Raw genomic sequence first — 22,949 nt, forward strand, 5'->3', positions numbered from 1 at the left:
GTTCTTAAATTGTTGCCGTTGTCACAATTGTCACTTGTCACGTTGTCACAATTGTCACTTGCAAGCTGGAATCTAAGAATGATGACTATAGCTTTCATCTCTGATAAACACTGGCCAAAATCTCTCCCATCATGAATACCGTCAATGGGAGGGACAGTTAGGACAGAGACAGAGCATAAATGATATATTATCTTTCCCAATATGCAATGAATAGACTTTGAGATTATTCTCAGTAATAAATATTTATTAATTAAAACATCTAAATGAATATGAAAGACATAAAAAATAAAAATACAAGAAAATAAGTTGGCTCATGCAGCACTTTTATAAAAAGTGAATATAATCTAATTATCCAGGAGTTTATAAAGGGAAATGAGCTGGCTGGCTAGTGAGGAAACGAGGGGCCAGAAGACCACTATGCAGTCAGGGTCACAGCTGTATTGGAATGTTGGGCTCCTGTAGGCTTGGTCTGTTTCATGTTCCTTCTGGTAGACGTGTCCACAATTTCTACTGCCTTTTTCACCCAGTCAGCTTGTGGATCAGCACAGACTTTAAAGCCACGTCTGGTAATAAATCTGCAAATCAAGGAAAAGATAGAGTTAGTCACGTCCTCACAGCCTTGGAACCAGGAGTTAAGATCAGACCAGATATAAGAGGTTATGTGCAGAAATTATTCTCAAAACCTTGACACCATAAATGAAAACCTTTCTCCTGCCATCTATTTTAACACAAAAGAGAAATACATCCAGGTAATACCTAGCTCCTTTATTCATCATAATTCTCAGACTCCTTTTTCCATCCAAGCTACCAAATGTTGTGACTACACTGGACATCTGAGGTCATCTAGTTCAATTATTACATATATCTTCCTTTTCACATCTAAACACACTCATCTTGTTTCCTGGACAGAGGTGATTTTATTTAATCTCTTTGGGTAAAATTGCAATTATGTGTTGGGAAGAGCCACTATTCTGAAAATGAGATCCTGGAAAGAGAATGGTACTATGTAGCTAGTTTTTCACACATTTCCTTAAGATATGGTAACTGATAAAACATGGCACTCTACTTTACTCTAGCACACCATAAGGAAAGAGAAGGGATGGGTTGAGAAGCATCCTATACCAGTGTGGTTATATGGTCAAATCCTGAGCCACACCAGCCATCTCTAAACCTAACCCTCAGAACTGAGCACAATATTAATCCATTTCCCAGTCAGATTCTCCTGCTAAACTAAATCAGAAAAGAGGATGATATTCTTTATTTGACTGTCAAATTTTTTCAATAATTGCTATTTGGTGCTACATAAAGACATGGTTAATTGGAAAAACAAAGGGGCTATTGGTTCACTTGAGGTCTTCCCCCATGCCAGCTTCCTGAGGAAGGCAGCATTTCTATACACTGTGTCCCATCAAGCCCAGCTTTTGGGGAGACAAACTCACATTACTGCTTTCATGGAGCCCTCCTTGATGGTGTAGGTCTTGATGTTTTTAATTGGTAGTCTCTTGGTCGTTAAACTTACACAGATGCTCTTTTCTAGGACTTCACTCCCCACACCTGGTAAAGAAAACCAAGAAGACAAACAAAAATAAATTATCATTTCAAATAGTATAAATGTTACAGTGCTATAAATAAAATAACAAAGAGTGATGTGATAAAGAGTAATTTGGGGAAGGCAACATTAAAATGTGGGAAGAGGCACATGTGTTATCTTAAATGTTAAGGTGTAAGATATATAAAGGATGGAGTTCATAAACTGTTCATCCTCAACAGAAATCCACCCCCCCACACACAAGGGGATTTCTAAACTTCAATTCAGAGAGCAATCTTACATTGGAGAAGGGGAAATAACTTGGGAGAGTTAATAATATTAAAGGTTTGGTAGAAACTAATCACGGTTGCTAGGTGCTGATTTTCTCCTAAGGTAAAATGACTGGTATTTGCTTCTCAGGGAAATATTCAGCTAAAAAGCATCTAAAGTAACAGCTGATGAGGATCAAGTTTGATCTACGGTGTTGCTGATATCAGAAGGCTTTTTTTGAACATGACACTAAATATAAGGTGTTTGTCAGCTAGCTGTGCCCCTCTTCATCCCTCCTTTCCAGCATTCCCAGTATGTCGTCCACACATTCTTTACCCCCCATCTTTGCCAATTTATGTTTAATGCTCAATTGTCTTTCACCCCAGTGAAAGACAGAGATCTTTTCTTGTATTTCTCTCACTACTTAGGAAACAATATTTTTCTCTGAGAAGTACCTAACATGGACTCCCAAGACCCAAAGAATCCTACTAGACTCTAAATGCCCAAACCTTCTTATTCTCAGTAGTGTTATCACTGAAACCATCATGTTCACTCCTGTTGCAGAGCTGAATCAGAGCAGAGATTGCTTTGCCCACAGTTGTACATAGAGGCTAAGCCCCAGTGGGACTCATAGAGGTCATTCAAGGAGGAAGCTTGGGAAGTGACCCAAGTGTCTGCAGTCCTCCTCTGTCTCCAACAGAGGGTCGCTGCCCCTAACCATACCTGGGTTCCCACCAAACAGCAGACCTATTTTCTCAGCAAATTGCCAGCCACATTGCAATATTTGGCCTAATTAACTAGCCTTAAAGTTGTTGGTTACATCAATATTTATTTTGCCCACAATTTCAAGGAATTCCAGACTTTGCCACCTCTATTCGTAGACACCCTTAGGGATCCATGATCAGATTCATATATCCTATTCTAAGTAGTAAGTCTACAAATTAGGCAGTTGAAAGGAGAGTTAACTGAAACATTAATTATACTTGAAGGATATTCTCTTTTATTGCCAGAGCCACAAGGAGAAGTAAACTTCAATCAATTGGAGAAAAAAAATGATCCTTTAAGAAAATATGTATAGAACAGTCAGGTGAGGCTCAGTATACCTAAGTCTCATCTAGGTAAAACTTGCAGGTTTATCTGAATGTGTATAAGGCATTGATCTATTTGTTAGCACTTAACATATGGTCTCTTATAAATTAAATCTCTTATAAATTTATCATTAATGGGAACAATATTCATAGCGGTAATAGACTCTCCCATATACTTGAAGGTAATATTGATTTCCTGGGTATGAAGGCATGAGCTCCCAATCATTTTTTTAAAATAGAAATTATTGATTTTCTTCAGAATATACAACCTCCAACTCATCCCCACATTGTGACTAAACTTCCAAAATCTTTGAGAATTTATCAAGATTGATATTAAATAGGCAAAAGCTACAAAGGCACATATAATCACCACCACCATTCTACAGCTAACATTAATCAAGAAATTATTACTAGTGAGGAAATCTGGTAAGTATTCCTAAATTGTTAGGTTTGTTTTTGGTTTGGTTTTTTTTTTTTTTTTTTTTTTTTTTTTTTTCATTTTAATCCCAGGTGAGAGTATCTGTCATTATGTTCAGCTTATAAGTAAGCGTAGGTCCACAGATGTTGCGAAATTTACCCCAAATGATGCAATTATGAAAAGTGGGAGCCAGATTGTAAGCAAGTTCTGTCTTCAGAATCTATAAAGTCCCTTGAATTCAAAGTTATCATTCCTATTTTGCACATGGGAAGTCAGAGGCTTACCCTGGAGAAAGCAGTTTACTCCAGTCAAAACCTGAGTCAGACCCCAAATATGTACCCACCTGCCTGCATATCTGTTCCTCTCTCATACAGAACCTTTCGACTTACCTTCCACGATGAATTCAGTGAGAAAGCAGATGCCAAGCAGGGCCAGGAGGAGAGGTCTCATGGCTGAGGTCTTGCTGAGCTATGCGAGGAGAAGGTGAGGAACGGCTGCTCTTAGAAGCCTCTTTATTCCTCCAGTGGTCAGCGTACTTCCTGTGGTGAATGGGGGCTTTCAGGGTGGGTGTGGAATCGTGGAAAGTCTGTGCAGTACAGATGCTTTTTTCTTTAAGAAAAAGTTCCTTTGCCTCCGCTCATACTAACCCCACACCTGTGGTCTTCGCCCCTGCTCCTGTGGTTAACGTGTCAATGAAACCAAATGTGTGCATAAAGGAACGTGGTTGTCTCATCTCCTGCCACCAGCTGAAATTCAAATCTTCCACTGCAGACATGCCCCAAGGCCACATCGGTACTATGACCCAGCATGGGGACAGTGTAAGGAAATGGGGTGAGGTGGTCAGTGTGGTCCTGCTCCCCCATCTGTCTCATGTCACATCAGCTGTGATGTGAGGATTCCACCACCGTGGCTCACGAGCCCCTGATACCATCCAGAGCCACTGTTTAGGGGGGCACAGGGACACTGCTGCCAATCTGAGCTTCCCAGCTCTCTTTTTCTTTTCATTTCTCCCCTCTATCCTCATTCAAGTGATTCCCATTTCTTTACACCCCCTCATACCCAAGAAACAGTTAAGTAAGTGTGTTTGGAGCATGTCTATATGCACATGTTTGGTTTATTGCAACTTAATATATACCTTTTAAAAACCTTTGAGGGGCACCTGGGTGGCTCAATTGGTTAAGGGTCTGCCTTTGGCTCAGGTCATGATCCCAGGGTCCTGAGATAGAGCCCCGTGTCAGGCTCCCTGCTCAGCGGGGAGTCTGCTTCTCCTTCTCCTTCTGACCCTCCCCTCTGCTTGTGCTCATGCTCACTCTCTCTCTCAAATGAATAAATAAAAAATCTTTAAAAAAAATAAAATAAAAATAAAAACCTTTTGAAAAGTTGTCTTGACATGAACTTTATTTTGAAAAAAAGCAAAAGAGAAAAATTATCTATAATCATATCATTCTGACAGTTTTCATTTTTAAATGCTTTTTCCAGTAAATCTCTATTGGTAGACGTATGTTTGCAGACAATTATAAATACTGTATTAGCATCAGTGTAAATATCTTCCCATGGTTCTTCATAGACTTCGTGTTTCTCATCTGAGTAAATATATGCACATACACATTAAACTATTCCCTTATACCACTGTTCTATAGATCACATCTGTAAGGTAAGTTTTCATTAATATATACTCAGTCATTTCCCCCCAATAGCCAGAGGTTGGATCACTTGGCAAACTCATATGATCCTCTTTCCGTTCTTGCCACATGTTACCATATAGTCTTCCCCAAATGTAGTTTCGACTTGCAATCTTCTAGCAGGGTCTGATTATATCATTTGCAACTTCCTGGCACTCAGTTTGTTGTTTTGTCTGGTTTTGCTTTACATAGGTATCTATAAAATGTATTTCTTTTTTTCTTTTTTTTTTTTTATTTTGAGAGAGAGAATGAGAGACAGAGAGCATGAGAGGGAGGAAGGTGAGAGGGAGAAGCAGACTCCCTGCCGAGCAGGGAGCCCGATGCGGGACTCGATCCCGGGACTCCAGGATCATGACCTGAGCCGAAGGCAGTCGCTTAACCAACTGAGCCACCCAGGCGCCCCTATAAAATGTATTTCTTAATTATGTGTTTGCACAAGCAGCTAAAAGGATTTGCCACTGCTATTAGGGATACAAAAATGAATTCCTATACTTCCATGAAAATTACAGGGTAACCTCTAAGAGATTTTTCATTAATGGCATTTAATTTTCCAGCCAGACTTCACTCTGGACCTCAGAGTGGTTTTTAGTTCTCTCTCTCTACCTGGCTATACCATCAGTCCTTAACATCTGAACACATCTTTCCACTCAAAATTCTTTTCCTCCCATTACTCCCTGACACGGAGAAATATGCTATTTTCTATCCAACTTCCAAACATGGAACCTGGGGTCATCTTAGACTCGTTGCTATCCATTCATATGTCATCCTCAACAAAGCTGTACTAAGTAAACCTTCTAAGTAGCTCTTCAATAGGCCTGTTCCTCTCTTTCCACACTGCTCTAGGCAGGCCCTCATCATCTCTTGTTAGGACCACTGCAGTAGACCAACTGGTTTCCCAGCATCGGCTGTCCTCCCTTTCCAATCTATTCTCCACAATATTGCCAGAGTTAATTGTTCTAATGCCTTAATCTAATCATGTTATTTCCCTACTGAGAACCTCTTGCCAATTTCCATTGCCTACAGAATTTATTTCAAATTTCTTATTGTCCTATACAAGGTTGTTCATGATCTAACACTGCTTTTCCTTTTAGACTCACTTTCCAACCCTCACACACGCTCCCAAACCCCCAGCCTCGACAAACGTGTATGCATTCAACCTAATATCCTGTCCTCTCTTATACCCCCCCACATATTGCTTCCTTTACCTAGAATGTCCGTCCCAGTTCCCTACTTGTAAACTGCTCCCCTTCCTACAAGTTTTCCTGAATCCTCTAGATAAAATTAAGTTGTGCCATCCTCTGTGCTTGTGTGTTTGTCTCCACCACTGTTCTATCACTAATCTTATTTTATTGCCCTACTCAATTATATTTCTGCATCTCCCACTAGATGGCAGGCTCCTTAAGAGTGGGGAACTTGACTTGGTCTTCACTGGGTCCCTGGCATTAGAAGAATGTCTGTTATGTAGTGGGACTTTCACCAAATAGTTTTTAATAAATGAATTCTTCTTCAAAGACCATATTTAGGGTGATGGTACATTAAGTGAAGATTGACCATCTACAAACACAAAGCCAGGAATTGTGTCTGAGGTTTTCTCCCAAATAGACAATGTGACCAGTGGCTGAATATTTACTTAGCATATTGGAAAAATTATTATTAAAAATGCCCATACTATCCAAAGCTGTTGATAGATTCAATACAATTCCTATCAAAATTCCAATGTCATTTTTCACAGAAATAGAAAAAACAATCTTAACATTCACGTGGGATCAGTAAAGATCCTTAATAGCCAAGGCAATCCTGAGGAAAAAAATTGGAGGCATCACATTTCCTGATTTCAAAATATATTACAATACTATGGTAATCAAAACTGTATGGTATTGGCATAAAGACAGACATATAGTCCAATGGAACAGAATCAAGAGCCCAGAAACAAACCCATACTTATGTAGCAAGTTAGTATTTGACAAGTGAGGCTAGACTACTCAGTAGGGGAAAGGGTAGTCTCTTCAATAAATGGTGCTGAGAAAATTGGATATTCATATGTAAAAGAATGGAATTGGATCTCTAACCTAAACCACACACAAAATTTCACTCAAAATGGATTAAACGTTTACATCTAATCCCTGGAACCATAAAACTCCTGGGACAAAATATTGGAGAAAAGTTTCTTGATACTGGTTTGGCAATGACTTTTTGCGCATGACATCAAAAGCACAAGCAGCAAATTAAAAATAAATAAGTGGGACTATGCCAAACTAAAAAGCTTCTGCATAATAAAAGAAACAATCAACAAAATGAAAAGGCTGGCTACAGAATAGGAGAAAATATTTGCAAGCCATCTATCTGATAAGGGGTTAATATCAAAAAATTAAGGAACTCATACAACCCACTCATTAGCAAAACAACAACAAACAAATAATCCAATTAAAAATAGGCTGAATAGACACTTTTCCAAAGACATACGAATGGCCAACAGTAAATGAATAATAATTTTTCCAATCCATGAACACAGACTATCTTTCAATTTATCTGTATTCCTCAATTTCTTTCATCCATGTCTTATAATTTTCAGTGTACAGATCTTTCACCTCCTTGGTCAAATTTATTCCTAAGTATTTATTGGTTTTGATGCTATTGTGAAGGGGATTGTTTTCTTCATTTCTTTTTCAAGTATTTCATTGTTAGTGTTTAGAAACACAACTAATTTCTCTATGTTGATTTTGTACCCTGCAACTTTACTGAATTTGTTTGTTAGTTGTCACAGTTTTTTGACAGAGTCTTTAGGATTTTCTATATATCATATCATCTGCAAACAGAGACAATTTTACTTCTTCATTTCCAATTTAGACGCCTTTCATTTCTTTTTCTTGCTTAATTGTACTAGCTAGTATGTCCAGTACTATGTTGAATAAAAGTGGCAAGAATAGACACCCTTGTCTTGTACCTGATCTTAGAAGAAAAGCTTTCCATTTTTCACCATTAAGTATGATGTTAGCTGTGGGCTTGTCATTATTGGCCTTGTTATGCTGAGGTACATTCCTTTTACATGCAATATGCTGAGAATTTTTAGTCATGAAAGGATGTTGAATTTTGCCAAATGCTTTTTCTGCATCTATTGAAATAGTCGTATGAGTTTTATCTTTCATTCTATTAATGTGATTTACAGCATCTATTGATTTGTATATGTTGAACTGCTTATGGTGTATCTCTTAAGCTTTGTGATTCCATTTTCAGCTGTTTCAAGATTTTTTAAAATTTTATTTTATTATGTTATGTTAATCACCATACATTACATCATTAGTTTTTGATGTAGTGTTCCATGATTCATTGTTTGCATATAATACCCAGTGCTCCATTCAATATGTGCCCTCTTTAATACCCATCACCAGGCTAACCCATCCCCCCACCCCCCTCCCCTCTAGAACCCTCAGTTTGTTTCTCAGAGTCCATAGTCTCTCAAGATATTTTTAAATTTGCCTTTTGATTTCTTTTTGACCCATTGTTTGTTCAGAAGCTTGTTATTTAATTTCCACATATTTGTAAATATTCCATCTTCCTCCTGTTACTGATTTCTAGTTTCATACTATTGTGGTCAAAAGAGATTCTTGGTATGATTTCAGTCTTCCCAAATGTGCCAAGACTTGTTTTGTGACCTATCATATAATCTGTCCTAAAGAATGGTCTGCATGTTCTTGAGCGGAATGTGTATTCTGCTGTTGTTGAATGGAATGATCTGTATATGTCTCTTAGGTCCATTTGGTCCAAAGGGTAGTTCAAGTCCAATGTTTTCTTATTGACTTTCTGTCTCAATAATCTATCCATTGTTGAAATCGAGCATTGAAGTCCCCTGCTATTACTGTATTGTTGGCTCTTTCTCCCTGCAGATCTCTTAGAATTATTTAATATACTTAGGTGCTCCAATATGTGTTAATCACTTTAGTGTAAAAGTTAAAGGACAAAAGTATTAAAAATAAATATAGCTATCATAATTTGTTAATGGATACACAATATAAAAAAGGCAAATTATGACATAAAAGCATAAAAAGATAGAGTTTTAATGTGCAATTGAAGTTAAGTTGTTATCAGTTTACAGTAGATTGTTACATCTGTAAGATGTTTTATGCAAGCCTCGTGGTAACCACAAAGCTAAAACCTATAGTAAACACAAAAAAGATAAAGAGATGGGAATCAAAAAATACCATCACAGAAAAATCATTAACTCACAAAGAAATACAGAAAGAGGGGCGCCTGGGTGTCTCAGTCAGTTAAGTGTCTGACTCTTGATCTCAGCTCAAGTCTTGATCTCAGTTCAAGCCCCACATTGGGCTCCATGCTGGCTGTGGAGCCTACTTTAAAAAATAGAAAGAAAAGAAAAGAAAAAGAAATACAGAAAGAGAGGAGGAAAGAAACAAGAGAACTACAAAACAACCAGGGGAAAAGAAGTTGGCATTAGTAAGTCCTTACCCATATAATTTCTTTAAATGTAAATGGGTTAAATTCTCAAATCAAAAGGCATAGAATGACAGAATGGATTAAAAAAAAAAAATACCCAACTATGTGTTGCCTCACCTCAGCTTTAAGGATATCAGCTCAGAGTAAGGGGATGAAAGAAGATATTCCATGCAACAGGAATCCAAAAGAGGGAAGAGGTAACTATACTTAGACAAAATAGACTTTAGGTCAAAGCCTGTAACAAGAGGCAAAGAAGGTGATTATATAATGACAAAGGGGCCAATACAACAAGAGGATATAAAATTATAAATATATATGCACCCAAAGTCATTACAAGGGCTTACAAATGCTTCCATGACCTGTGCCTTCCTCTCACTCATTCTCTAACATCATCTCCTGCTACTCTTTCTCCCTTATAACCTCCACTGCAGTCACAATGACCTTTTGCTATTTCTCAGACATGTCAGCCAGGCTCCTGCCTCTGAGACTTTTCACTAGCTGTTTACTCTGCCTGATGGTCTCTTCCCACAGACATAAGCATGGCTCACTCCCATTGCTTTCTCATTGTGGCTTTTCCTGACCACCCAATTGAAAACCCACATACCAATTCTGGTATCATTTGATCTCTCCTTGCTGCTCTATTTCTATGCATGGTACTTAGCACCATGTAGTATAACCATATAATTTACTTGTGGATTTTTAACATTTTCCATCTCCTTCCAGAAATTTTTTGTCCTTTTCATTCCTCAGAGTCTAAGGCAATGCCTGATGCAGAGAAGGTGCTGGATTAATATATTCAGAATAAATGTAAATGCATAACAGTACATAAGCACAAGCAAACATAAACATTTATACCTGTGAAGTCTAGAACTCTGGAACCTCAGTACCACTTATATATGTGTGACCACACAATGGGATGGTAGAATCCATTTTTGAAGAAAAACATTCACTTTTGAGGGAAGAAGATATAAGTAAGTATGAAGGGTACAAATAAGGAAATACTATATATCTTTTTATTTTTTAGTCTAAATATTTTGATTCATCTGAAAAAGATTAACTTGTATTTCATCATACATAACAGATAATCTACATAAAAATGTCTTTGTAGAATGCATATTTGTGTAATATTCCATTTTTGGAGAGTTTCTCATTTTAGTATGAGTATGTAAAAATTCTTTATGTATTCACCATACTAATTCTTTGTCAATTGCAGGTTTGCAAGTATTTTCTCTCAGTTAGTAGCTTGTCTTTTCACTTTCTCTATCATGTCTTTGATAACCAAAAAATACTGATTTTAATGTAATCAAATTTATCAATGTTTTATTATATGGTTGTTGCTTTTTGCACCTTAATAAATTTTTCCCTTCTGGGACACCTGGGTGGCTCAGTCAGTTAAGCAGCTGCCTTTGGCTCAGGTCATGATCCCAGGGTCCTGGGATCGAGTTCCACGTCGGGTTCCTTGCTCGGCAGGGAGCCTGCTTCTCCCTCTGCCTGCCTCTCTCCCTGCTCGTGTTCTGTCTCTCTCTCTGACAAATAAATAAATAAAATCTTTTAAATAAATAAATAAATAAATAAATAAATAAATAAATAATAAATAAATTTTCCCCTTCCCCAAAGTCAGAAAGACTGACCCCTACTAAAAGTTTTAAAGTCTTGCATTTGACACTTAAATTTTTAACCTTTCTGGTGGTTATTTCTGTATGTGATGTGAGATGGAGATACAAATGCAATTTTTTTCTCTTTGGATAACTGAATTTTCTAGCTCTGGTTATGGAGTAGTTTCTCTTTGTCCCACACTACTGTCATGTATTGAAGGTCCATGTATATGTGCATCTGTTCTATATCCTCTAGTCTGTTCCATTGGTAATTTGGATATCCGTGATTCACAGCATTCTATGTGAATTACTATAGTCTTATAATTTAACCTTAATGTCTAGTAGGGCAAGCCCTCTTTTTTATCTTTTTCTTCAGAAGTACCTTGGCTTCAGCTAACTAGTGATCATGAGAATGTAAATCAAGACCATGGCACGAACCCATTTTATTCCCATTCAAAAGACCAGAATTAAGAAGTTTGATAATACTTCTGTGATGGCAAAGATATAGAGCAACATACATTACTCATGGCATCAGAAACTGGTACAACATTTAGAAAAGCAGTTTGGCGTTATTATGTAAAGCTGGACATTTGCATACTGTGTAGCTCTAGAAACTCTACTCCTGTATATAGATAGATATAGGTTTAGGTATATACTTAGATAATATCAAAAGGAAGGAGCACAAAGATACAAGTTATTTGGAATGTTCAAGTCTTTAGATTGGGGATAGGTTTGTGGTGGTACATTACACAGTTTAATTAACTGAATAAAAGAAGGTCATATATAGACCAAAGTGGATGACGTATAACGGTATGACTCAAATTAGACCAACTGCTATGGCAAAAGAGCTCAAACTCTCAGTGGCATAACACTGAAAAAGTTTATTATTCACTCACACAAAAATCAATGCAGAAGTGCCTGGTCAGTTGTCTTTCTCAGAGGTCCTCCTCCAAAAGGTGTTTCAGGAATCTAAGCTGCTTCCACCTTTGGGCAAAACCAGCCCTTAGGGCCTGGAAGTCCTTGTCTTCCAGCTACAAGACAGGGAACAGAAGACCAGGGAAAAGGCATACCTACTCTTAACTACTTTGACCTGGAAGTGATACTTATTCTTTGGTCCCATTTCATGGGTAAGAACTAGTTATCTGGTCCCATTTAGACACAAGGATAGAGTGGGAGAAGGGGGTTGCATCTGTGAAATGTAATCTAGATCTGTGCCTGGAAAGAAGAGCAATTAAGGCCCACTGTACCCTGCCACAGTCATGCAACTGTGATTAATCCAATTGTGCCACGAGGTTCCATTTTTTTAAAGGACAAAAATAAAGGAAAGATTACAATGACTATTGCTTTCTTTAAAACATGCTCCAAGTACAACATCTCTTAAATTATACTTAGTTTTTTCTCTAAATTAAAATATTTTTAATACTTTTTCTGATAAAAACAGTATAATTGTTGTAAAAAAAATCAGACACTATAGAAAAGTTAAAGAAGAAAGAAAAATTCACCTAAATCCCACTGCCCAGAGATAACAAATTATCCACTGTTGATAGACCTTCCTCCAAACATCTTTCTAGGTATGATATGCCTGTGTATGTTATATCCCTTTACCATCTTTCTATAGCATTCGATGGCTGAAGATTCATTGTATATTTGCAGTGTGTGAGGTTTGCGGCTAAGCATTTAAGGGCATTAGCCCATTTAATCCCTATAGCAATATAATGAATTGAGTAGAGTTATTATTTACATATTATAGATGAGAGAATTGAGGCTAGGATAGGTTAAGTAATTCACTCACAATTACAAAGCTGAGTGATATTAAAGTGAAGATTCAAACTCAGGTCTGCAATATTCCAAAGCCAACTCTTAACCAGCGCCCTGTCAGGTACTCTCTGATGCACTACTACTCCCCTATTGCTAATCCTGGGTTATTTCCTTCTTTTTTTAACCCTAGACCACAGAGAAAGAATATACATGTCTTCAAACTTTGTATACTTTTCTGTGTATCTCTTTGTCATAAATTCCCTCCAGGAAATTTGTACAAGATGGTCTCTTACTTTCATACATTCTGCTTTCTTAAGAAGTAGTGCAAAGGTTGAATATATAAAATGAAGCTGGCTGGCAAATTTGTGCCACATAAGATAACTCTCAATGGTCATTCCTTGTCCACTGGTCCACTGGGTGTCTGCCTTCAGCTCCGGTCACGATCCCAGGGTCCTGGGATCGAGGCCTGCATCGGGCTCCCTGCTCGGTGGGGAGTCTGCTTCTCCCTCTCCCACTCCCCCTGCTTGTGTTCCCTCTCTAGCTGTCTCTCTCTCTCTGTCAAATAAATAAATAAAATCTTAAAAAAAAAGTCAATTCATGGATATTTATGTATAATGTATGAAACTGCAGCTTAGAGTAAGGTCAAAATAGGAGCTGATATACACTCCCACCGGTAAGGCATGAAAGTACCTGTTTTCCCAAATCTACCAACACTGGCTTTTAGCATCCATTTTAACCATTGCAAACTTATGCAAGAAAGGTTAAAGGTTATATCTTATTGCTGTTCAATTTTAATTGCTTTGACTACTAGTGATGTTAATAATCTTTTATGAGTTGCCTTTTCCTATTTTTGTCCATTTCCATTGGAATGTTTGTACCTTTCTTTTTTATTGGTGAGAGTGCTTTATCATTTTATTACAACTATTTTTCTACTCAGTTTCCTGACTATTGCAATGCTAGTTATATATAAAAAGTAAGGATCCTAGCTATATTCATATTTATGCAGTTCTAATTTCTGACAGGAACTACAAATACTTCCTGCAAACCTCAAGATTATTCTTGCTAACAGAAAACCTCAGCTTAAAAACACAGATAAAACATTTTAGTTTTCTTATCTGGTCTGACATCTGGACTAGGAGTTTCTATGATGGAAAAGTATCTTGTAGTTCTGACGTTTTCTTTGGGGACTCTCACCAAATCAATAATGAACAGAACGCTACTTATTATTACTTTACTGTGGGTTCCTTACTTATTAAGTAGGTGATTTATCACAAAGAAATACCACTGAAAAGAGAATAAAAGAAACTCTATGCCATGAATATCAGGAGAGGTTCTACCACAAACTAGCTTTGAGGACTCAGCCATTCATTCAGGCCTTTCAGTGACCCGGTGCTCCTATGTTTACCTCTATCAACCTCATGGAAATATGGTGGAAATTGGTAATATTATGTCAGATAACATATAAATACTCAGATAACATACAGTTTACAAGTCTAATTTGTAACCATGTTCTTTCTCTTTTGCCATGTAAATTAGACCACAGTCTATAAGACAATAATGCAATTAGGAAAATGATGTTAAGAAAATTACACAGTTTGTGGATGCATTTTTATCTTTAAGTTCAGGATAATTAAAGAGAAGAGAGAGAGAGCGCATGTGCTAATATGAACTGAGGGAGTAGCCTGTGCATGTTCCCGGGAGTTTCTAAGCAGTTTGGCAGGTGCTGCCAGTGAGTACTGTGAAAATAAGTAAATAAACATACTTTGATTTTTCAGTTGCCACCAAAAGTCCACCTGACCCAAAGCAATTCTCCCATCATTCTGACATAATATCCAAAATCTCTCCATTAAAATCATTCACTCATGAAGTTATTTACTCATTCAAGAAAGATAGTTCTTACTATGTATAAGATACTATCTTAGAAACAAGAGACAAGAACAAGACATGACTCATGTTCTGGTGAGTGATCTATATCTATATACATGTAGATATATATTATAATCCATTGCAACATAACAAGTGGTTTGATCAATTACTTGAAATGGAACATTGAATGTTCAAGAGCCACAAATAATCCTGGAATAAATAAGGCATATAGCCTCACTCTCAGGCATTAACACTGAACTATGGTTAATATATTACATCATAGACTGTCACCCTGTGAAGCAGAGAAGGTTCCTAAAGAATTGCACAGAGAAGTTAAATTCTGAAGAATAACAAGAAGAGTAGGTCAACAAGGATTTCTCAAAGTATTTTATACCAAACACTAGTTCTATTAGTTATTCTGTGAAAAAAGAAGAGGGGAGTCCATTTCTAATAAGCTCGGAAATTTTTGTGCAATTTATGAAATCACAGTGTGTATCACCATATTAAAAGCTCTGAAAAGTCCTGCAGTAAAAATTGGCTAACCCAGCATTTCCTAAGCATTTTTAAGTTACAGAACCTTTTCTCATAGAAGAATTAAACCAACTGGAGATGCGTTTTAGAAACACCAATCTAGAACAAGGATTCTGTCTAGGGATGGTGGTACTAAAAATGTAGGTATGATAGGGATAAGTACTACACATAGCAGTGTCCAAGCTAGAGCCTGCCCAGGAGGAGGAGGGGTTGGAGATAATTTGATGGTGAATTCAACACAGGTGGAGACAGAGCACTTGATGCTAGGTGGAAATCCAACTGAATTATACATTTTTCAGTTGAATTCCCCAGCTTGCAGACAATTCTTGGCTCTGTGGTACTTTTCTCCCTGATTTCTACCCTGCTTCTGCTTATTTTCCAATAAAATTGTACATCTTTTTCTCACAGTTTACAAAAAAAAGTCTTATTCAGTAATCAGTTAATACAATAACTGATGCTGCCTACTTCCAGCAATCACTAATAAGGAATCTTATTATTTTATCTTACTAGATGAAATCTAGTAAGAGCTAGCTTCTGACATTTCAAGCTTCTGTATCATTTGTAGCTATTTTATTTATTCTTTGTTAGTGAAAGTATGTGGTGTTAATAGGCAGGAACTTTCTCATTAGGTGAATTCATATTTACCTTTGTTTCTTGATAAAAATTACACAACCACCCAAAAAGAACTCAAAGAAATTTCTAAAAGGGTTGTGGTGATCAGCAGGTTAAAAACCACTGCTCTGCACTACATAGACAGGTACTATTCATGGCCAGGAGTCTGAAGGATCTAGGTGACACAGGAAATGTTGCACACTGACCACCACACACAAGTGGCTTAAAAATAGTCTTCAGTAGGGGCACCTGGGTGGCTCAGTCATTAAGCGTCTGCCTTCGGCTCAGGTCATGATCCCAGGACCCTGGGATCGAGCCCCGCATCAGGCTCCCTGCTCCGCGGGAAGCCTGCTTCTCCCTCTCCCACTCCCCTGCTTGTGTTCCCTCCCTCGCTGTGTCTCTCTCTGTCAAATAAATAAAATCTTTAAAAAAAAATAATCTCCAATACATTGTTTATTGTTCACAGGTCACTTGGGGAACCTCACCAGAACAAGCCATAGAGTCAAAGTAACCAACTATCCAGGGAAGGTTAGGCTGGGAAGAAGAAAGGTGCCTAGCCTCTATATCAAGTTAACAACTTTGCCAGGAAATTAAAGTCAATAAGAAAAGGAGTAGTTGTTTTGGTTTTGGTTTTGGTTTTTCAGAAAGCTGTCATTTTGGCCACAAAAACTGCCATAACCTTAAAATCCTCTGTGGTGCAGAATTCAAAGCATTTACATATTTCCTAAATTGGATGTTAATCAAGCTCAGTCCACCTGGAAAGAAGGATGCACTGGGCCAGCACCTGAGGCCCAACCTCAGTGGCCAGCAGCCATCTGAAGGAGCCTCTCCTTGAGAAGTCTCATACTGCACTGGGAACCATGAGCTGTCAAACCAGGTCAGTGGACCTTATCCTTATTCCAGATCAACCACTGCAAGATGTGTTACATAAAGGAGAATCAAAATCCTCCCCGCTTCACAGACATCAGAATTAGAAACAGAACATGCAACATGTCTGGATCATAAAAGGGACTCCATAAATGGCAGCAATTATAATCAAAAGGCAAACACTGAAACCATCACAAAGACTCTGAAACTGGAACTGCCAGAGAAGCTCGTGACAAAGAAGCAGCCTGTGGTTTTCATCAGAAGTTATAGTTTTATTTTTATAAATAATAAATGACTGATTTTTTGGAGTCAGCCAAACCTTTGAATCTCTGCTTCCCCATACCTGGTCTCCCCCCATATCTGAATAATCAAAAGGAAGATGGATGCATGTCACTAGACATCTTTAACCTCAAGCTAGAAGACATTTTCATCTGATCCCAAAGGATCAGTCACAAATACAAGACCTCTTCATGAAGGAATTATGAGTATTATGGATTATTTAATTATCTAATTAACCAAAATGACTTTTTATTTTAATGTTTTTTGAACACTTTTCCAATTTTTTTGACAGAGCAGAGTGAAAAAAAATTGAATCCTTGATGACAGAGGCTCAATCAACTTATGTAGCGTTAGTGGCATGTCCAATAGCCTTTCATGCAGAACCTAGCAGGATTCTGAGATTGCATGCATTACCTTAAGAAATACAATACTGAATAGAACCTAAATGGGTCCGCAAAGTTGAATGAAGAATCAAATTCATCATTCATTGTGTTTAAGGTCTGTTGTAGTCCCCATACCCTTTGGCCTTTTCCCCCTTATATTCTTCATCATACTAGGACAATATCAGTGTCAAGTTGCCAGATCTGAGTTAAATTTAACAGGGCTTCTGTTTTTCATTCTTAGAAGAAAGAATAAAATGACAAGAAAGATAGTTTGTATTTATTTATTCAATTAATAAATATTTTTTAAAGATTTTATTTATTTATTTGACAGAGAGAGACACAGCGAGAGAGGGAATACAAGCAGGTGGAATGGGAGAGGGAGAAGCAGGCTTCTTGCAGAGCAGGGAGCCCGATGTGGGGCTCGATCCCAGGGTCCTGGGATCATGACCTGAGCTGAAGGCAGACGCTTAATGACTGAGCCACCCAGGCGCCCCAATTAATAAATATTTATTAAATTCCTACATTAGGTGCTGAGGATTCAGTAGTGAGACAGAATCTCAGCTCTTATGGGCATCATAGTCTAGTAGACAGAGAAGAACAATATGCAGAATATATAAAAATATGTCAAGTGGCGATGATAAGAGCTATGAGTTAAAAGAAAGCAGGTGACTTACAGGTAATTCAATGGCACTAAATTCATATCTTTCAATAGTTAGCCTGAATGTAAATGGGCTCAATGCCCCAAACAAAAGACACAGGCTATCAGATTGGATAAAAAAACAAGACCCATCAATATGCTGTCTGCAAGAGACTCATTTTAGACCCAAAGACACTCCCAGATTGAAAGTGAGGGGATGGAAAACTATTTACCATGCTAATGGACACCAAAAGAAAGCTGGGGTGGCAATCCTTATATCAGACAAAGTAGATTTTAAACCAAAGACTGTAATAAGAGATGAGGAAGGACACTATATCCTATTTAAAGGGTCTATCCAACAAGAAGATCTAACAATTATAAATATCTATGCCCCTAACAGGGGAGCAGCCATTATATAAACCAATTAATAACAAAAGCAAAGAAACACATCGACAACAATACAATAATAGTGGGGGACTTTAACACCCCCCTCACTGAAATGGACAGATCATCTAAGCAAAAGATCAACAGGGAAATAAAGACTTTAAATGACACACTGGACCAAATGGACTTCACAGATATATTCAGAACATTCCATCCCAAAGCAACAGAATACACATTCTTCTCTAGTGCCCATGGAACTTCCTCCAGAATAGATCACATCCTAGGTCACAAATCAGGTCTCAACGGGCACTAAAAGATTGGGATCATTCCCTGCCTATTTTCAGACCACAATGCTTTGAAACTAGAACTCAATCACAAGAGGAAAGTCGGAAAGAACTCAAATACATGGAGGCTAAAGAGCATCCTACTGAAGAATGAATGGGTCAACCAGGAAATTAAAAAAGAATTAAAAAAATTCATGGAGGGCGCCTGGGTGGCTCAGTTGGTTAAGCGACTGCCTTCGGCTCAGGTCATGATCCTGGAGTCCCGGGATCGAGTCCCACATCGGGCTCCCTCCTCAGCAGGGAGTCTGCCTCTCTCTCTGACCCTTCCCCCTCTCATGCTCTCTATCTCATTCTCTCTCTCAAATAAATAAATAAAATCTTTAAAAAAAAAATTTCATGGAAACCAATGAAAATGAAAACACAACTATTCAAAATCTTTGGGATGCAGCAAAGGCAGTCCTAAGAGGAAAGTATATAGCAATACAAGCCTTTCTCAAGAAACAAGAAAGGTCTCAAGTACACAACCTAACCCTACACCTAAAGGAGCTGGAGAAAGAACAGCAAATAAAGCCTAAACCCAGCAGGAGAAGAGAAATAATAAAGATCAGAGCAGAAATCCATGAAATAGAAACCAAAAGAACAGTAGAACAGATAAAGGAAACTAGGAGCTGGCTCTTTGAAAGAATTAACAAGATTGATAAACCCCTGCCCAGACTTATCAAAAAGAAAAGAGAAAGGACACAAATTAACAAAATCATGAATGAAAGCAGAGCGATCACAACCAACACCAAAGAAATACAAACAATTATAAGAACATATTATGAGCAACTCTATGCCAGCAAATTAGATAACCTGGAAGAAATGAATGCATTCCTAGAGATGTATCAACTACCAAAACTGAACCAGGAAGTAACAGAAAACCTGAACAGACCTATAACCACTAAGGAAATTGAAGCAGTCATCAAAAATCTCCCAAGAAACAAAAGCCCAGGGCCAGATGGCTTCCCAGGGGAATTCTACCAAACATTTCAAGAAGAATTAATACCTATTCTTCTGAAACTGTTCCAAAAAATAGAAATGGAAGGAAAACTTCCAAACTCATTTTATGAGGCCAACATTACCTTGATCCCCAAACCAGACAAAGACCCCATCAAAAAGGAGAATTACAGACCAATATTCTTGATGAACATGGATGCAAAAATTCTCACCAAAATACTAGCCAATAGGATCCAACAGTACATTAAAAGGATTATTCACCACGACCAAATGGGATTTATCCCTGGGCTGCAAGGTTGGTTCAGCATCTACAAATCAATCAACGTGATACAATACATTAATAAAAGAAAGAACAAGAATCATATGATCCTCTCAATAGATGCAGAAAAAGCATTTGACAAAGTACAGCATCCTTTCTTGATCAAAACTCTTCAGAGTATAGGGATAGAGGGTACATACCTCAATATCATAAAAGCCATCTATGAAACACTCACAGCGAATATCATTCTCAATGGGGAAAAACTGAGAGCTTTCCCCCTAAGTTCAGGAACACGGCAGGCAGGGATGTCCACTATCACCACTGCTATTCAACATAGTATTAGAAGTCTGATTGCCACAGCAATCAGACAACAAAAAGAAATAAAAGGCATCCAAATCAGCAAAGAAGAAGTCAAACTCTCACTCTTTGCAGGTGATATGATACTTTATATGGAAAACCCAAAAAGACTCCACCCCAAAACTACTAGAACCCATACAAGAATTCAGTAAAGTGGCAGGATATAATATCAATGCACAGAAATCAGTGGTATTCCTATACACCAACAACAAGACAGAAGAAAGAGAAATTAAGGAGTCGATCCCATTTACAATTGCACCCAAAACCATAAGATACCTAGGAATAAATCTAACCAAAGAGGCAAAGCATCTGTACTCAGAAAACTATAAACTACTCATGAAAGAAATTGAGGAAGACACAAAGAAATGGAAAAACGTTCCATGCTCATGGATTGGAAGAACAAATATTGTGAAGATGTCCATGCTACCTAGAGCAATCTACACATTCAATGCAATCCCTATCAGAGTACCGTCCACTTTTTTCAAAGAAATGGAACAAATAATTCTAAAATTCGTATGGAACCAGAAAAGACCCCTCATAGCCAGAGGAATGTTGAAAAAGAAAAGCAAAGCTGGCGGCATCACAATTCCGGACTTCCAGCTCTATTACAAAGCTGTCATCATCAAGACAGTATGGTACTGGCACAAAAACAGACACATAGATCAATGGAACAGAATAGAGAGCCCAGAAATGGACCCTCAACTCTATGGTCAACTAATATTTGACAGAGCAGGAAAGAATGTCCAATGGAAAAAAGACAGTCTCTTCAACCAATGGTGCTGGGAAAATTGGACAGCCACATGCAGAAGAATGAAACCAGACCATTTCCTTACACCACACACAAAAATAGACTCCAAATGGTTGAAAGACCTCAATGTGAGACAGGAGTCCATCAAAATCCTAAAGGAGAACACAGGCAGCAACCTCTTCGACCTCAGCCGCAGCAACTTCTTCCTAGAAACATCGCCAAAGGCAAGGGAAGCAAGGGCAAAAATGAACTAGTGGGACTTCATCAAGATCAAAAGCTTTTGCACAGCAAAAGAAACAGTCAACAAAACCAAAAGACAACCGACAGAATGGGAGAAGATATTTGCAAATGACATATCAGATAAAGGGCTAGTATCCAAAATCTATAAAGAACTCATCAAACTCAACACCCAAAGAACAAAGAATCCAATCAAGAAATGGGCAGAAGACATGAACAGACATTTTTCCAAAGAAGACATCCAAATGGCCAACAGACACATGAAAAAGAGCTCAATATCGCTCGGCATCAGGGAAATCCAAATCAAAACCTCAATGAGATACCACCTCACACCAGTCAGAATGGCTAAAATTAACAAGTCAGGAAATGACAGATGTTGGCGGGGATGCAGAGAAAGGGGAACCCTCCTACACTGTTGGTGGGAATGCTGGTGCAGCCACTCTGGAAAATGGAGGTTCCTCAAAAAGTTGAAGATAGAGTTACCATAAGATCCAGCAATTGCACTACTGAGTATTTACCCCAAAGATACAAATGTAGGGATCCAAAGGGGTACATGCACCCCGATGTTTATAGCAGCAATATCCACAATAGCCAAACTGTGGAAAGAGCCAAAATGTCCATCGACAGATGAATGGATAAAGAAGAGGTGGTATATATATACAATGGAATATTATGCAGCCATCTAAAGGAATGAGATCTTGCCATTTGCAACGACGTGGATGGTAATGGAGGGTATTATACTGAGCGAAATAAGTCAAACAGAGAAAGACATGTATCATATGACCTCACTGATATGAGGAATTCTTAATCTCAGGAAACAAACTGAGGGTTGCTGGAGTGGGGGGTGGGGTGGGAGGGATGGGGTGACTGGGTGATAGACACTGGGGAGGGTATGTGCTCTGGTAAGTGCTGTGAATTGTGCAAGACTGTTGAATCTCAGATCTGTACCTCTGAAACAAATAAATGCAATATACGTTAAGAAAAAAAAAAGGGGGCGCCTGGGTGGCTCAGTTGGTTAAGCGACTGCCTTCGGCTCAGTTCATGATTCTGGAGTCCCTGGATCGAGTCCCGCATCGGGCTCCCTGCTCGGCAGGGAGTGTGCTTCTCCCTCTGACCCTCCTCCCTCTCATGCTCTCTGTCTCTCATTCTCTCTCTCTCAAATAAATAAATAAAATCTTTAAAAAAAAAAAAAAGAAGATAGCAGGAGGGGAAGATTGAAGGGGGGGAATCAGAGGGAGAGATGAACCATGAGAGACGATGGACTCTGAAAAACAAACTGAGGGTTCTAGAGGGGAGAGGGGTGGGAGGATGGGTTAGCCTGATGATGGGTATTAAAGAGGGCACGTTCTGCATGGAGCACTGGGTGTTATGCACAAACAATGAATCATGGAACACTACCTCTAAAACTAATGATGTAATGTATGGTGATTAACATAACAAAAAAAAAAGAAGAAGAAGATAGCAGGAGGGGAAGAATGAAGGGGGGGAATCAGAGGGGGAGACGAACCATGAGAGACTATGGACTCTGAAAAACAAACTGAGGGTTCTAGTGGGGGGATGGGTTAGCCTGGTGATGGGTATTAAAGAGGGCACGTTCTGCATGGAGCACTGGGTGTTATGCACAGTGAATCATGGAACAAGACATCAAAAACTAATGATGTAATGTATGGTGATTAACATAACATAATAAAAAAAATAAAATAAAGCAGGTGACAAGA

General features: G+C 38.2%; 1 protein-coding gene across 1 annotated transcript; it reads right to left on the reverse strand.

Moving 5' to 3' along the window:
• Positions 1–257: 257 nt before the first annotated feature.
• Positions 258–3,782, reverse strand: LOC123845415 (lymphotactin-like). The gene is made up of 3 exons (XM_045876179.2): positions 3,694–3,782; positions 1,440–1,554; positions 258–575 (listed from the first exon to the last, which is right to left on the reverse strand). Exons 1-3 carry the CDS (start codon positions 3,752–3,754, stop codon positions 416–418), a joined length of 336 nt encoding a protein of 111 aa, XP_045732135.1. The 5' UTR covers positions 3,755–3,782; the 3' UTR covers positions 258–415.
• Between the last annotated feature and the right edge of the window lie 19,167 nt (positions 3,783–22,949).

Source organism: Mirounga angustirostris, unplaced genomic scaffold, assembly GCF_029215605.1.
Source record: "Mirounga angustirostris isolate CCGP_5_RB_7025 unplaced genomic scaffold, mMirAng1.0.hap1 SCAF_6, whole genome shotgun sequence".
NCBI lineage: Eukaryota > Metazoa > Chordata > Mammalia > Carnivora > Phocidae > Mirounga > Mirounga angustirostris.

Bases quoted from the DNA above. Each gene is read 5' to 3' on its own strand.
- LOC123845415 (XM_045876179.2), bottom strand. From the start codon at position 3,754: ATGAGACCTCTCCTCCTGGCCCTGCTTGGCATCTGCTTTCTCACTGAA. The intron at 1,555-3,693 runs GTAAGTCGAAAG...TTTCTTTACCAG, and splicing joins CACTGAATTCATCGTGGAAG to GTGTGGGGAGTGAAGTCCTA. The intron at 576-1,439 runs GTGAGTTTGTCT...CTTGATTTGCAG, and splicing joins GGCTCCATGAAAGCAGTAAT to ATTTATTACCAGACGTGGCT.